The sequence below is a fragment of the Papio anubis genome, chromosome 4 (genome assembly GCF_008728515.1).
Source record: "Papio anubis isolate 15944 chromosome 4, Panubis1.0, whole genome shotgun sequence".
Lineage (NCBI taxonomy): Eukaryota > Metazoa > Chordata > Mammalia > Primates > Cercopithecidae > Papio > Papio anubis.
Genome location: NC_044979.1, coordinates 85,894,761 through 85,910,240, shown reverse-complemented (window position 1 = coordinate 85,910,240; position 15,480 = coordinate 85,894,761). Strand labels below are relative to the sequence as shown.

The window sequence follows — 15,480 nt, the reverse complement described above, 5'->3', positions numbered from 1 at the left end:
GAATCAGAAAGTGACAGAGCTAAGATCCAAATCAATTCTCCACCCTGCCTCTGAAGATGGAGGAATGCTCTAGGCAACTACAGGATCATGGGACCCCTCTATAAGTCAAACAAGAAGAGTGAGGCCCCCAAAGAAAGTACTGACTGGTGATGGAGAGGATTATGGAGTTAATGAACATTAAATAAGTATAATTGGTAATCATCAAGTAAATACTGCACTTGATGATTGACTGCACGGGGGAAAAGGAGAAGGAAGGAGGGGCCTGGCAATTGCGGGTTCCTACTTCTGACTTAAGCAACTGACTTGTCAATAAGTCTGTTTAGAGAGAGACTGACATGGACTTGCTCACTTAAAATTGAGATTTAGCAATTTTTGATTGCTGGAATTACCAGTACAGTACAAGGAAAATAACCCACTTTTTTGGTTCTAGCCACGGCTATATTTGACACAAATACCAAATTATAGTGATCTGACAATTGCTTTTTAAGAAAAATATTGTTCACATAGACATGAATCAGCAAGTCTTTAATACTGTTACAGAAAGAGAAACACCAATAGCTAATTCAATAACCTTAGATTTACAGTGCATAACATTTACAAGCTTCTAATGTGCTTCTTCATATCTTTCTTCTCTAAAAATACACACTAGGCTTTATCACCACATGTGCAACAGTGAACATTTTTGCAGTTTTATACTTATGTGCTTGTCTTTGGTTCTGGAAGGATTCCAAGTGGTGCTACCTGGTCCTGAGACCTTTGCCTGGTGGGGTCTATCTGATGAAGGTATGATCAGATCTTAAAATCCAAAAGGACTCAGCTTTCAACTTTGATCAAATCACATCATTAACTGTAAGAGGTAGGATACCAGAGGTAACCAAGAACAAAATTTGTAGAAATTCAAACATTTCATAAGCTGTTGACAGGTAGTACTGGCCCACAGATGATAACTATGACGAATAAAATAATTAACCTGGAAGGTCATAAATGTGCTATTTTTATTGCTCTATAGTTACTATATCAAAGGAATATTCTTAAAGTTGTTTGCAATAAATAGAGGTATTATTATATTTGACTATGGGTCAAGTCTATTTAATTTGACCTTGAGTATATTTTCAGAGAAACATTACCGTCACTTTAACCAGCACACTTAATCATCTTTAATAAGTTATTTGCAGAAATGCTGCTTCAGATTACTAATCTGATGTCCTAAATTAGATGAAAAACCCATCAGTTTTCTTTTACTCATAAAGTCCATTTTCAACATCAGTTGTCAGTTTGATTCTATTTTATCATGAAGTATTACAAGATTATTTTGACCTCTTCAGTCACTGTTCTCTTTTTCTACCCATTAGTTTTTTTATACCCTCAAGAATGAATCGTTAGAAGTGGGATTGGACCAACATAAGGTCCCACAACTTTGAGCTTATAGTACAAAGGTCATGCATAATGCATGTCTGGGGAGGTGGGGGAAGAATCTTTTCTAGTCACTCTAAGGGTTGAAGAGGTTGTATCTAGTATTTATACAGTCTTATGTAATATAGAGAAAGCTTTGTTTTGATCACAGGCCCTTTTGTGGATGAAAACAACTGTTAGCTGGTAGTATGAGAAATTGCCTTTTCCTGGGCCTTTGAGCTCAGAGCTGGTATTCCTCCTGGGTTCTGGTTGGTGTTCGGTGTTCGGTACAGAATTTCCTTACTTGTGCTTTGAAGTGCTCTAGAGTGCAGTTGGCCCAAGACTTCTTTTTTTTTTTTTTTTTTTCCTCAGACACTAACAGCTGTTGAAAACCAGCTTATTCCCTTCCCATATACTATGAACCCAACTTAGCAGAAATCATCCTCTAAAAATAGATACAATTTAGAAAAACCTTTTGATTATAATGAGTTTCAGGTTACAAATTTGTAAGACGAAAAGGCAGTGATTTTTCAGAACTTCAGATATTCAATAGCCTACGCATATCTAAGCACTGATCACATCTATATCCACATTTCATATGAATTATTTGAAACCGTTTCTCAGATTAGTAATATTTCATTATTACTTCTATCAAAAATATATATGCCATGCAGTTAAATATGAACCTTTCTGATTATTTATTTTTAAAATTCCAATTAAACTAAGATATGAATCTGGAATCTTTTTATCATGATCATATGTGGCTTACAATTTATGTATTAACAAATTTAAAATTATTTTTAATATCTTTAAGCTTATCTCACTTTCTGTCTTTCTACCTGCTAAATACTCTTCTGATTTTTTTTTTTGGCTCATTCTGACCTTCTGTTACCTTTCTTGGTTCTTACGTTAATTAAAACATGGGCAGACAGTTGTCATTTAATTATTTCATCCTTGTTTTGATCCATTTCCATATGGCCATTGCCTTGTATGAAATACTCCGTATCACTCTCAAAATCTTCGAAAAAAAACCTGTCCTCCATCAAGTACTATTATAATGTTAAACTCTCAAAAATATGCTTTTATAAGAGATCATGTATTTGGCCTTAACTTTTCATTTTGTTTGGTATACAAATATACAACATTTTTCCTTTATTCCTGAAAAAGAATGTTGACATAAAAGGCAGCTGGTATTTCTTTGTTGAGTCTGAATCATATAAAATACGAGCATGCAATTAAATATTTTGGAGAACTATACTAACAGCTAAAACACAGAGGTTTTTAGTAATCCAAATCATAAACCTGAGCTCAAAATGGAAAAGCCACTTTAAGAATAAAACTTGCTACAATTTGATGAAGTATGAAAAATAAAAACACACAAGAAAAACATATCATAGTGCCAAAGTTACATTAGTTATGTTAAACTCTTCAAGTTGGAAAACTTAAAACAGAAGACTAAGGTTTTACTTATAATTCTTGTCTGTATTTTCGATTCAATTTTTCTTCTCTGAGATTTGTAAACTTTTCTAAATTCAATTCATATGAAAGGATAGCACTGCTTTTTAAGACACGGGAGAAATAAATGGTGTAATTCCCTTAAATTGTGGATAGAAATGTAATGGTTATGAGTTGGATGCTATAGAAAATACAATGTAGAGCATTTCATTATAAAATTATCTTGAATTAGTTTGCCTATACATTTCCCTGTGTTGGAAAGGATATAATTTTCAATAATAAAATTTTGAAAAGGCCTACATTTATCAATAAAAATAACATACAACATGAATGCAAATGAAAATGTAGAAATTAATTATTGTCTATTAGCATTATTATGAAGTAACTATCAAATAATTATGGATTTAAAACAGGTGAACAAAAGGAAGTCCAGTTAGAAGTTTTTGAAATTTGAGAGGCAATCTATGTCTTCCCAGTCATAATACTCCTCACAAAATAGAAAAGAAAAAGAAAGACAAAAGATCATTAGAATTTTATTAACTGTGTGAATACATGTTATGAAAGAATGCATATATTTTGGATTTTTAATTCAATCTTTTAGATTTAATTTTATTAGTCATAATCTATATTGCATGCTGGCTTTCTAAAGATTATCTGTTAAATAGTTCTAATTTTGATTTATTTTGTTTTCTGTCTTATTGCTTTAGGCAGAGTTATATTTAGTGTTTAGAACAGTTTCATTGATTATAGTATACAGGAATTGAACTGAAGAAAACCACTAATTCCTGAAAGAAATAAATGTAAATACAGGAAGACCTAGAAACTAGAAAAACAAAGTACATTGGATTGTTTTACAGTTTAGAAGTAAGGTTTTAAGTGTTCATTTATTTTGGTACATGTAAAATGAATGCAACAAGTTTTATTGTGAATGTACCAATTAATGTTATGTAAAAATAATAACATTTAAAAAATGTGTAAAAGTATATGGAATCACTAAATAACATGCATTAACCATAGCAAAATTGTTCCATAAATTTTATAATGCATAGTTCCGGGGGAAAATCAATTCCTTAGTTTTATAAAATAAAGTACGTCATAAATCACATAAATTACCGTTGGGTATTTAGCATATTTGGATACGTTTTCAAAATTCTTTGTTTTAGAAGAACGAACTGAAGGACGTAGCTGCTACTTTTTGGCAAAATATAACAGAAATAATATTTCTATACTCAATAAAGTTTTCAGAAACAAGTTACAATATTAATTTAATCATCCACCCTTAAGTTCTTATATTACGACTATATGTTACCAAGGAAAATTTACCTATTAGGTAAAATTCAAAGTAAAATTTTCTATTTAATTTTAAATATTTGAAGTACCATGATAACTCATGTCACATGTGTGCAGAAGAATGGCAACTTTTAAAAGAATCGTCATGATTCTTAAAGTAAAATTTAAATACAATTTTGTTGTGTTGCTTAATATGAGTTCTATTCCCCTTAAAAAAAAATAGTCCTAATAAAAATAAAAATCTCTACCTTTACTCTTGAATGTCATTATATTTAAGCCAAAGAAGCAATAGATATACACACTCATCAAGTTTAAAGAACCTAGCCTACATTTAAAATCATTAGTAAAATTTAAATACAATTTTGTTGTGTTGCTTAATATGAGTTCTATTCCCCTTAAAAAAAAAATAGTCCTAATAAAAATAAAAATCTCTACCTTTACTCTTGAATGTCATTGTATTTAAGCCAAAGAAGCAATAGATATACACACTCATCAAGTTTAAAGAACCTAGCCTACATTTAAAATCATTATAGTTGTGGAGCCTACAAGAGCTAGGTAGCATACCTTTTCACATAGTCAACCTCTTTATAATGTGTTACTGGATATTGAAACCTTCCATGAAATATTGGCATTAATATAACTTTTCTTCAGGAAAACTCAAGTATATTGCAAATATTGGATAAATACTATACCATATATAGTTTTAAATGATTGTTTATAGAAATTTTATGATAAACTTTATAATTTTTACCATTCTTGATATCATTAAATAAAGAGGCATCTTCTCAATATTGGATTTTATGGATGTGAACACTGAAGTAGCTGTTATAGGAAAGCTAAGGATTTTTTTTTCCTGTTTTTATTACATTTTAAAAATTTCTCTAAAACCTAGAACATAAAATTCAATATTCTATCTTATTCCAAATATTTGAATAAATTAATATTTAAAAATCTTTATGTAATGATTAATACATATTTAGAAATCCAGAGAAAATTAAAGTCCTATTTAATTCTGGAATTTACCAAGACCTTTTTAGTCCTTCATTTTTTTCCTTCCAAATATTTTCCTTATGTTGTGTTTTCTATAAGAAAACTGGACTTCATAATTTTTGTTGATATTAAATGTTTTCTGTCTCCAATTAAAAAGACCTATCTTACTACCTTTGCTTTCATTGCATGCCTTTGCAATGACTTCCTCCTTTTCTAACCTTTTCTAAATTTTTCTTCTAGAAAAAGTTCTAGAGGCTGACTGGGGCAGGTTGTAGAGAAACTTCTGGACAGATTGTTAACATCTGACACAATGAGTGAGAAAAAATCCAGCACAGTCACTGGGCAGGTTTAAGAAGAAGTGGCAGCTCTGGGAGATGAAAGATTTGTGTGTTCTTGTTGCTAGTTACCTGCAACACTCTGGTTAAATTCAAATCCATTCATTTGGTAATTGCTTAGCTTCCTCTAAACCAATGTAATGCAAACCAAAAGGACCATTGTGGATGTTTTGGACTGATGTCTGCAGATCATGTGTAATTTTAGTCTGTCTTGTCTGACATTTTCCACAATGCTTTAGTTGACAGCATTGTATTATGTAAATATTTCTGGTTAGGCTTATTGAGGTGGTTGCCTAAATCTCACTTTAAATAAAGCCTTTAATGCTTTCACCCAGAATCCATAGAGAAGCTACACAAGTTGGGGAAGTTTAGTGTTGTTCTTTGTACTTTAACTTTTAATATCAGAGCACATATTGAAACCATAAACACAATGAAAATACAAAAAATATTCCGACGATATTAGAGGACTATAACTCCCCCACCTCTTTTTATTCTTAAAGAGCCAAGGGCGTGGGGAGTGGCAGGAAGAAATATTCTTAAGATCTAAGTCCTGGACGCCATCCTGCTAGTGCTTAAAGCCCCTAGAAACGTGCGACCTGAACAACACCCCCTTTCGAAGTCTAAAACAATATTAGATTCCCAAAGTATCGGCAAAGAAATTCTTACCGTGAAAGACTTGCAGCAGGTTTCAGCTCAGACCCAGACTGAAAAGCTGAGCAGCTGGTGAACAAAAGTTTTTTTTTTTTTTTTTTTTTTTTTTTTTAAACGAAGTCTGCAAAACTAATTTCCCTCAAAATAGAGCTCAATTTCCGTTAAAGAAAGCAGCGCTTACAAATCTCAGAATTCCTGATCAACCCCCACTCCACCCCACCTCTAAGCAATAGAAAACAATTCGATCTTTCACACGGATGTTTTTGAGAAGCCACTATTCTGCAGCATGACTTACAAGAAAAGAAGATAGTGAGGCTTAAGCAGGGGGACTGGAAGAGGAGGGGAAAGGTTCTGCTTTGGGGACACCTCTCAAAGATTAATCAATACTTTTTCCTAATTCAAACCAGATGTCTAGCCCAGTTTGCTGTACCCATTAATCCCACTAACAACTTCAAAGACCTGCTCATCATCCTCTGGACACCTGAGACAATGAAAATAACGGGGCGACACTGCTGGTGGCGCATTTGGGGCCCCGGGCGGAATAGGTGACTACAGATATTCTCCTGATGCGACAGGTCCCAGATGGGACTTGACTGTTTCTCCTGCTCATTACAGAGCCACTCACTTGTGTGTAAACGACTCTGCCCCAGCGGACCCTGTCACCCGCCAAACAAGTGGCAGTCTCAAAGTCCTGCCCTCGTTCTTGCATGCTTACTGGAGGCAAATTTTCTAATTTATTTTCAGGGATGCAAAGTTATAGCCAAGTGCCCAAGCTTAGTGAATTTTGGGAGCTATCGAAATGTAAGATTTCTCAGTAAATGGGACGGTGGTGATAAGGGATGCGATTAGCGGATTTATTTTTGAGCGGAAGAGAGTGGATTTCTGTAGGAAACTGCGGAGACCTGGGCTAGCTCCTGAGGGGAAAGGCTAGAAATGTGCGTGCAATCTACACATCTCATGTGACCGGGACAAAATCGCCTGGAAATATTTTTGACCCAGGAAAATTTCTTATTGGTGGACAAGTGGCTAGGAAATTGAGCGGGACCAGGAAAGAGGGGGAAGGGAGACTCCACCCGGCATCGCACATGAGGATGCCAGGGAGCAGGCATCTGCAACCCTTTCAGACTCACGCCTTCCTCCCACCCACCCTACCGGGTCCCTCTTCGTTCCGCACTGAGAACCGCCTTTTCCAGGCCATGGTACTCATCCCCACAACCTCAGATCTGGCGTCCCAGCCCATTAACAATCTACCCACAGAAACCAGCTGTGAAAACCTAGGCGCGCTGCGGCGCCCAGGGCACTGGAAGATGCGAAGTTTGAAAAACTTCGAGGATGCGCCTAACTAGCTCTGATCTTTTCGTTTAACCCTATTACTTCTTTTGGGTTCCTGAAAGGCTAGGCATATCCCTAGCTTTTCTGCAGGTGACAGTTCACAAATGACATTGACAAATCACGTTTCCCGGAGAGGAAAGTGAGTAGGTAGGAATCAGGGTGCTGGGTTGGGGGTGGTGTGCGCCGCGCCCAGGCCTCCAGAGTCTGGAGGGCAGAGCTGCTGCCCTCCCGGGCGGGACTTAGGTACTGGCGTGCCGCTTGTAGCCCTGGCAGCCGGCAGTGCTGGGCGGGCGTGGACGCTCTGCGTCTGTCCAACAGGCGATAGGAAGTGGAACTGGGAGCGCGTGGCGCAAACTGAGCGGGAGTTTTGGAGGGAGTTTGCATGTGGTCAACTCTGGGCTCCTAAGCCGGCCCCCAGCTCACGTTACACTCTATTTATAACCTCTCAGAGCCATTTCCCCCTGAAAGCAGTTCTCTGGGACCACCTTCTTTTGGCTTCAACCTCTCCCACTCTTGACATCTGAGTAGTTCAGGGAAGCTCTTCCAGGTCCGACTGTTCATATGCAAAGGAGACTGGCCGCTGGGGCTCAGAACCGGGATTATCCGAGCTCTGCAGAAGTGCACGGCTATTGCTTTGGGAGGGTAAAAAAAAATCATACGGTTTCCAGTGAAAAGTGACAGAGGGTGGTGGCCTTTGGAACCGTCCTGAAGTCTTCTGCCTGGAACCCGAAACTTGCATGCTATGGAACACCCGCTCTTTGGCTGCCTGCGCAGCCCTCACGCCACGGCGCAAGGCTTGCACCCGTTCTCCCAATCTTCTCTCGCCCTCCATGGAAGATCTGACCATATGTCTTACCCCGAGCTCTCTACTTCTTCCTCATCTTGCATAATCGCGGGATACCCCAACGAGGAGGGCATGTTTGCCAGCCAGCATCACAGGGGGCACCACCACCACCACCACCACCACCATCACCACCATCAGCAGCAGCAGCACCAGGCTCTGCAAACCAACTGGCACCTCCCGCAGATGTCTTCCCCACCGAGTGCGGCTCGACACAGCCTCTGCCTCCAGCCCGACTCCGGAGGACCCCCAGAGTTGGGGAGCAGCCCTCCGGTCCTGTGTTCCAACTCTTCCAGCTTGGGCTCCAGCACCCCGACTGGGGCCGCGTGCGCGCCAGGGGACTACGGCCGCCAGGCACTGTCACCTGCGGAGGCGGAGAAGCGAAGCGGTGGCAAGAGGAAAAGCGACAGCTCAGGTAAGGGCGCACCAGGCACCCTCGAGAGTGCGCGCCGGCCTGGAAAGGGGGCGGAGAGATGCCAGGGGAGATTCTCGCACTAGAGGGTGGCAGCGGGGAATATGGGAATGTGTTGCCCTTTGTGGCTTCCCGCGGCCAAATTCGGCGGTGAAGCTTTGGTCCTGATATTTGGGGGACACGTGTTTATCCGAGAGCAATGCATATACAGCCAGCAGCTCTAAGCTCTCCAAGGTCCTAAACTAGTTTACCAGAAGGTTGATAAAAAAGGACAAGTGGCTGTGAAATCGATTGCGAAGCGTGACCTTCCATCCCAGCGCTGGGGAGGGAGGGGCGTGCGCCCAGGGATGCAGCGTCGGTTGGGCAGGCGTGCGTGCGGGTGCCGCTTCTTGACTTTTCTCTTGCAAGTTCCCGACTGTGAGTGGCTCGATTTTTCCCATCGTTAACTGGATTTCCAAATCATTGCACAATATTTGGAACTTGCAGTGGAACTTGGCAGAGCGCATGAGAAAAAAAAAAAAGTTTTAGTTTTTTTTTTCTAACATTCTTATTTCAGCGTTCTTTAAATAGCACCCTATTTCAAATGGTAACATTTTCCCTTTATTGGGGAAAAAGACATTATCTAGGAATTCAGATTTTAAGGAATGTGTCAGAGAATTGTAAATTAATAGATGCTCACATTGGAAGAAAGACGAACCTTAATAGTACATGTTCATGTGGTGTAAGCTAATTACAGAATCTACGTTTCAAAAGTGGAAAACAAATCCCTCTACCAAGTGGGTATTAGTAGAGACAAATACAGCGAAGCAACAGTAGCTCGGGTAGTGTTAGTTAGCTACGTGCCTGAAGGTGGTATGCAAGGGTGCGCGCAGGAGGCGCTGATTTCAGTGGGGATAATTTGAGCAGCCACGCAAAAGGGAAACCTTTCTGACCTCTGGTGCTTGAAGACACAACTTGCCGAGTAACTTTTCTGTAGCAATCCAGAGAAACTCAAAGTTTTCCAGACCACTTTTCAAAGCTCTTACCTACCTGTATTATCATAAAATTGTTAAAAGATACTTTAAAATTAAGAGACTTGTGAGTTTTCTTTCGTGGCTATAGTGCAACCTGGATTGCATATTTTTGGAAGATATCATTTGTTTAATATAATATTTGCATATTTTTCTTCCTCTGCGGAATTGGGTTAAAAATAGTCCTAGAAGGTAATCCCATATGTTGGTTTGAAGTATTGGAAAAATGTTTATCGTGTATAAAGCTTTAGGTAAGATGCCACATAAATGAAAATGATTGACCGCATATTTAATATTCCTTCACCCTTCACAGCAATATCAATTGTTATTCAGCAATCCTATGGGATGGATTCTTCTGTCATGGTCTCAAAAGCTAACTTTTATTTTCCAAGGTCAGGGGGTGAACTTTTAATGTTCTGTCACAAATTAGTTTTTATAAGAAAATTACCAGTAGTGTCACTGATATTTAATGTACTTTCCTAACTATAAGTGAAAGTCTCTTTAGATAGTGAGTTGAATGGTTAATCATAGCAAGAAGGTTTCAATTTGTATTAGAAAAACAGTCAATTTTAGAATGCAGTGACAATTTCATAAACCGAACATTTGATATCAGTGTCACTTTGGAAGCAGATCCCAGTTCAGGTTGATGAGAGTACTCTTGCAATTCCCGTAACCTCTTACTGTTCATTTTATTTTTCGCAATGAGTAACCTACATGACAGATTGTCCTTTATGCTTCCTGAACTGAGCCATTGCTCTTAAGTTTCTTAGGGCAAACTGAATTTTCATACAAGCACATGTTATTTTGTTTGGGGGAAACCAAGAAAGTGGAATTCAGTAACTGATTCCCTTAATTTATTTTAATATTTTTTTTTAAATGGAATAATTTAACAAAACATATTTATCTCTCCCCCTAACTTAGTGGGAAATAACCATTTAACAAAATTAAGTTCATTTCTACATGTTGAAGCTGATAATGAGGGTACTGGAAAAATAAGCCAATATAAGTGTTTGTGTCAGCTGCATAAATTATTAACAGATTAAAACTTGAGTGGAAAGTACAATTAGTCATCACCAAGGATAAAAATACTGGGGACTTAGGACGAGCTTTTCTTTCCTTTGATATTTTGAAGAAATATTGACTAAAAGGAAGTATCCCAATAATTTCTGTTTAAATTTATGTACACTTATTAAAAATAAAATTTTATTTTCCAATTTCAGCTTGAGGTATATTTGTCAGATATTCAGATAGATTTAAATTAAAGATATCTTTCTCGTGTAACAATTGCATTAGGTTTTCCATAAGTTATCTTCAAAGATATTTTATTTCATGGACATCTTGATCCAGCACAAACTAAAGCAACATTGAAAATGATTATGATCCTGGTATGCTATTAATACGTATATCTCTCATTGTTTATAGCACATTTTAGTATTTCAGTATTTCTAAAAAACAAAATTGAAGTGATTTCAGAACTCCTGAAATTTAAAATTGTGTTAGATAAAAATCTCATCCTATATAGTGAGACCATTTGTATTTTGTTAGGTAGTTTATAATTACTTTTCATTTATGGTTGAGAGAAGATTTAGTACATAAATCCAGGGTAAAGTCAGAACCAAAATTCTGTATCCCTGCATCTAATACCTAGACTGTATGTGTTTGCGCTAATTACCATGTTAAATTCTAATACAATTTTAAGCACCAGAAAATATTGAAAAACAGCTTAAATATTTATAAACCTTACTATTTAATTTATAGTAATGATTTAAAACTATAATATGTAAGCTTCTATAGTATATATTTTATGCATTTTCCCTCCACAAATGCACATGGACACACACATATATAAACTCTAGCAGCTTCATGTTTTGGAAGCAAATATTTATGGACTTTAGGCTTCCTTTACATAAGTTTATTGACAATTGAAAATAACCAAATTTAATAGAAAAGCACGCCGTTATATTTTATATGTGTTAAACATTTTTGTAACTTTGAACCTGCTGCGCTTTCCAGCATTATTAGCAAAGCCAACATCTGCCACGTCTTCAAAGGGACTCTTAAAAATCAAAACTTTACAACTGTGCTGAAAAAAATCACTACAAAGCAGGTGATTCTGAAAAATGTCTATAAATAGTGTGAATTGCTTGGTTTCAATTACATTTGATTGCTGTTTGAGCAATCTAGTAGTAGGAATAAACTACCCACTTTTAGTTAAAGTAACTAAAATTAATTCATTGATCTAACTTTAGCTTTTGTACATGCATTATACAGTGTACATGTCTAGATATTTTCTATTCAAATTTATGAATACATATTTTATAAAAAATAAAAATTATATCAAAAAAGAAAAGAGCAATTTGGGGAGGTAGATTTTACTAGGTTTTGAATCATATTAGATTCTTGTAAAATTACAAATATTTTATTTATAGCTACTATATCATAAAGCCTTTGCTGTCAAATTATGTCTGTCTATATGCTTGACTATGCAGAATGAGTAGCAAATATTACATTTATGAAGCTGGAAGTTAAACTCAGAGTAATACCTTCTCAACCTCATTCAGTATTACACTGTAATATTTCTAAGACATTTCAATCATTGTGTTTTCTGAAAGGAATAAAATAGTGTTATTTTTCATTTCTGTGTTACTGGATTGTGGCTTTTCAGCATTTGCTTCAGAATTTAAAAATAATATACTGGATCTTGAAGGTTATAGTGAAGTATTGAACAAATCAAATGGATTTGTTTTTCACTCTTTGTCTTGGACTCATAGACTAATTTTGGGTGTGAACATTTAAAAATGGTAATCTGACATAAAAAATTCTAAGTATCACTGACCTACATGAGTGTTCTAAAATACGATCTAAAATAATCACACTCAAGTTAAAAGCAACAATTCCTTTAGAATTAAAATGCTTTATTGTTGAACGTTAGCAATGAATGGAAGGAAGAATGCAAATAAAAATAGGAATAGTTTCTACTTCTGTGTAAATTTCTTCATTTATAGTTCATTTTAAAAGAAAAATCATAAATGCAAGGCATGGTATTGCACAAACTTTCACTGGGCTTCGAAATCCAGAACTTAGTATTTAAAATTTTAATCTTTGTTTACGGTAATTATCAATAGAAACCATTACATTGACATATTATAAGCTGATTTTTACTAATAAACTGAAAAAACAGTACTTCAGCCATTACTCCATTTTCCCTCTGTGTTTGAAAACATAGACCATTCATTATAACCCTAGAATTTAAGTTGTAATATTTATAATAAGATCTAAACATCCTAAGAATTTAATTTTAAGCAAAAATGAAATATCAGAAGGTAGCAATCCTTTCTCTTGGATTCTGGGAAATTTGGGAGGCGAATTCTGTATGTAATGAAATAATTGCTTTTTTTTTTTGCACTTAAGAAATGTAAATCTGTAGATGAATTAATAGTTGAATTATGTAAAACGTCACCATATATAAGCCCACTACATGTACTTAGGCTGATAATGCTGCCTTGCTTGCGAAATTTTATTCATTTAGTGTTTTTATAATGGCAGCTTGACACACAAAACCAAATGTGAAGGCTTTTAAAATTTTCATTTCAAATGAGAAAAACCAATATAGTACAACAATATATTTTAGTTTTGAACTGTATTCACTTCAGGAATTTATTTCTAAATTTTCAGAGCATATCTCTTTTCCACACTATGAGGACTGCAAATGTCTTTGAGCGATAAATGCTAAGGATGCAGAAATATTAGAAAATAAATTACAGATAGGAATTCCTTAAATAATATTTGTTGAATTAATAGTTGTGGATGATTTATCTCTCCCAAATTTTCTTTATTTTTGTCACTTTTTTTAAATGAATGAAGCATTTTGTGCAGGAAGATATATAAGCATTTCCCCCCTTGATTGTAATAATAAAATGAGAAGACTTAATTCTCAACTGGCCAGTTACATTGTATTTCCTGGCTTATAGTTTTGGTGAATGATTTCAGTGGTTAAAATCAAAAGCAAAAAAATAAAATAAAACACTAACTAAGGCCAAAGTCCACAGATTAAAAATTGACGTAAATGCGATCTATTTCCTATTTAGCGTTTTTAAGAAACAAGACACATTTTATAGTCACAATTTGTTTCTACATATTATGTGCTTTAGATGTTAATATGGTTTACTGACATACATTTTTTGTAAAGATTGTAAATATAATGAGGCACTAACATTTTGCCTACTTTCCTTATGATGTTCTTATGCCTATTTCTTTTATTAGCGTGTTGAACTGAACCCCCAAGTAGAGAAGGGGTAACGATATAAAGTATAGTTAGTTGCAAAACTCTCTATACTACTTCTAAATCATAGTCATCAGTGAGATTCAAAATCCCATTGGAGAAAACCTCGCAGAATATTTTATTTATTTTAATGTAATAAAACTTACAATGGTTAAGGTCATATAGAGCTCAGCCTTCAATTTGCGTTAGAGGCAGAATTAATCTAAATCTGATGCCCCTTTCCCTAAGAGTTCTTCCTACTTTACTTACATTATAAAAATATTGATTTTTAAGAATGTTTTACTAGATAATATTTTATGACACAAAATAATCTATAATGTATCTATTGATGCATTTGTGTTCATCTCAGATGTTCTTTTTAAGTTTCAGATAAGTATTTTCATTTAAAACCTTTTGACATTATGTATTACTAAATTAACAGAAAGTTACATGGTAAGTGTATGATTGAATGGGTTATTAATTTTCATGGGTGATGAGTGGTTATTAACTTTCCTCTATATTTGAAATTTTTGATATATATCAAAGTAGCTCATTATTCCTGAAGCTTTCATTTATAATGTTACACTGTCTACAGAAACATAATATTTCTAAATTTATACATGTTACTCGGTATTAATTGTGTACTGTATTTTTTAATATTGGTTTTCACAGTGTTATGAAAATAATTTACATGTTTTTGGTTTCTTACATCAGCATATGCACAAGAATGATCAGGTAGAATCTGTACTGTATCTATACATTTTTGGAAAGGGTTTGTATGAAACAGGGAAAAAGCTTTTAAAAAATAATCCCTTGTTTTATCAATAGAATTAGAAATTAATAAACTGGATCTTTAACTTGTGTGATAATATTGCTATTTTATTTTTAAAATTTCCATTTACTTAAATGTTTAATAATTCTAAACTATTTGTGTACCTTGATGACAATTTTTATGTCCTTAAAATGTGTACTTTTATTGCAAATATAACATCTTTTTACTAGGTGATAACTCACAGTGGTAAAAACTTTAGGGTATTCATTATAGCTTTAAATTCAAAAGCTGTTGCTCTTCAAAATTTTACAGAATCAATTCAATGTGAATGTTTCAAATGTATTTAAGTATTCTGCTGTTTGTGTTCATAAGCTTTATTTCTAAGATGTTAGAGGTATGTTTCTTAAAGCTTGCATAGGCTTCATTGATTAAAATTATGATTGTAAGCTGCTTACTTTCATAGTTTTTTTGTTTTTATTGTAATCTAGTAGAGAGGAAAATGGCAAGGAAAGGATAAAAGGGAGGGTGCTGAATTAACTAGGATATGGAAGCTATACTTAAAACACATGTTAAAAGAAGGCATTTACTTTATATATGCATATAGATATATAGATATATGCACACCCACACCCACACATATATATGCATACATTACTAGAACTCCAAATTTAATTTTCTGATAATAGTAAATCTGAATTAGAGCATCCTTATTAAATGTCATAATATGAATATAAATGTT

The 15,480-nt window shown here is 35.0% G+C and overlaps 1 protein-coding gene and 1 long non-coding RNA gene across 4 annotated transcripts in view; one reads left to right on the top strand and one right to left on the bottom strand.

Annotated features, from left to right (window-relative positions):
• Positions 1-7,666, bottom strand: part of LOC108585064 — a 47,405-nt gene extending 39,739 nt beyond the window's left edge. For all 3 annotated transcript variants that reach the window (XR_004183225.1, XR_002521050.2, XR_004183226.1), the window contains exon 1: positions 6,129-7,666. This is a non-coding gene — a long non-coding RNA (uncharacterized LOC108585064). The remainder of the gene's footprint in view (positions 1-6,128) is intronic.
• Positions 7,667-7,780: 114 nt separating this feature from the next.
• The window catches only part of MEOX2 (mesenchyme homeobox 2), a 72,812-nt gene continuing 65,112 nt past the window's right edge, over positions 7,781-15,480 (top strand). Inside the window, exon 1 of the mRNA XM_021935973.2 lies at positions 7,781-8,701. Coding sequence (XP_021791665.2) covers positions 8,188-8,701 — 514 coding nt within the window. The 5' untranslated portion in view covers positions 7,781-8,187. The remainder of the gene's footprint in view (positions 8,702-15,480) is intronic.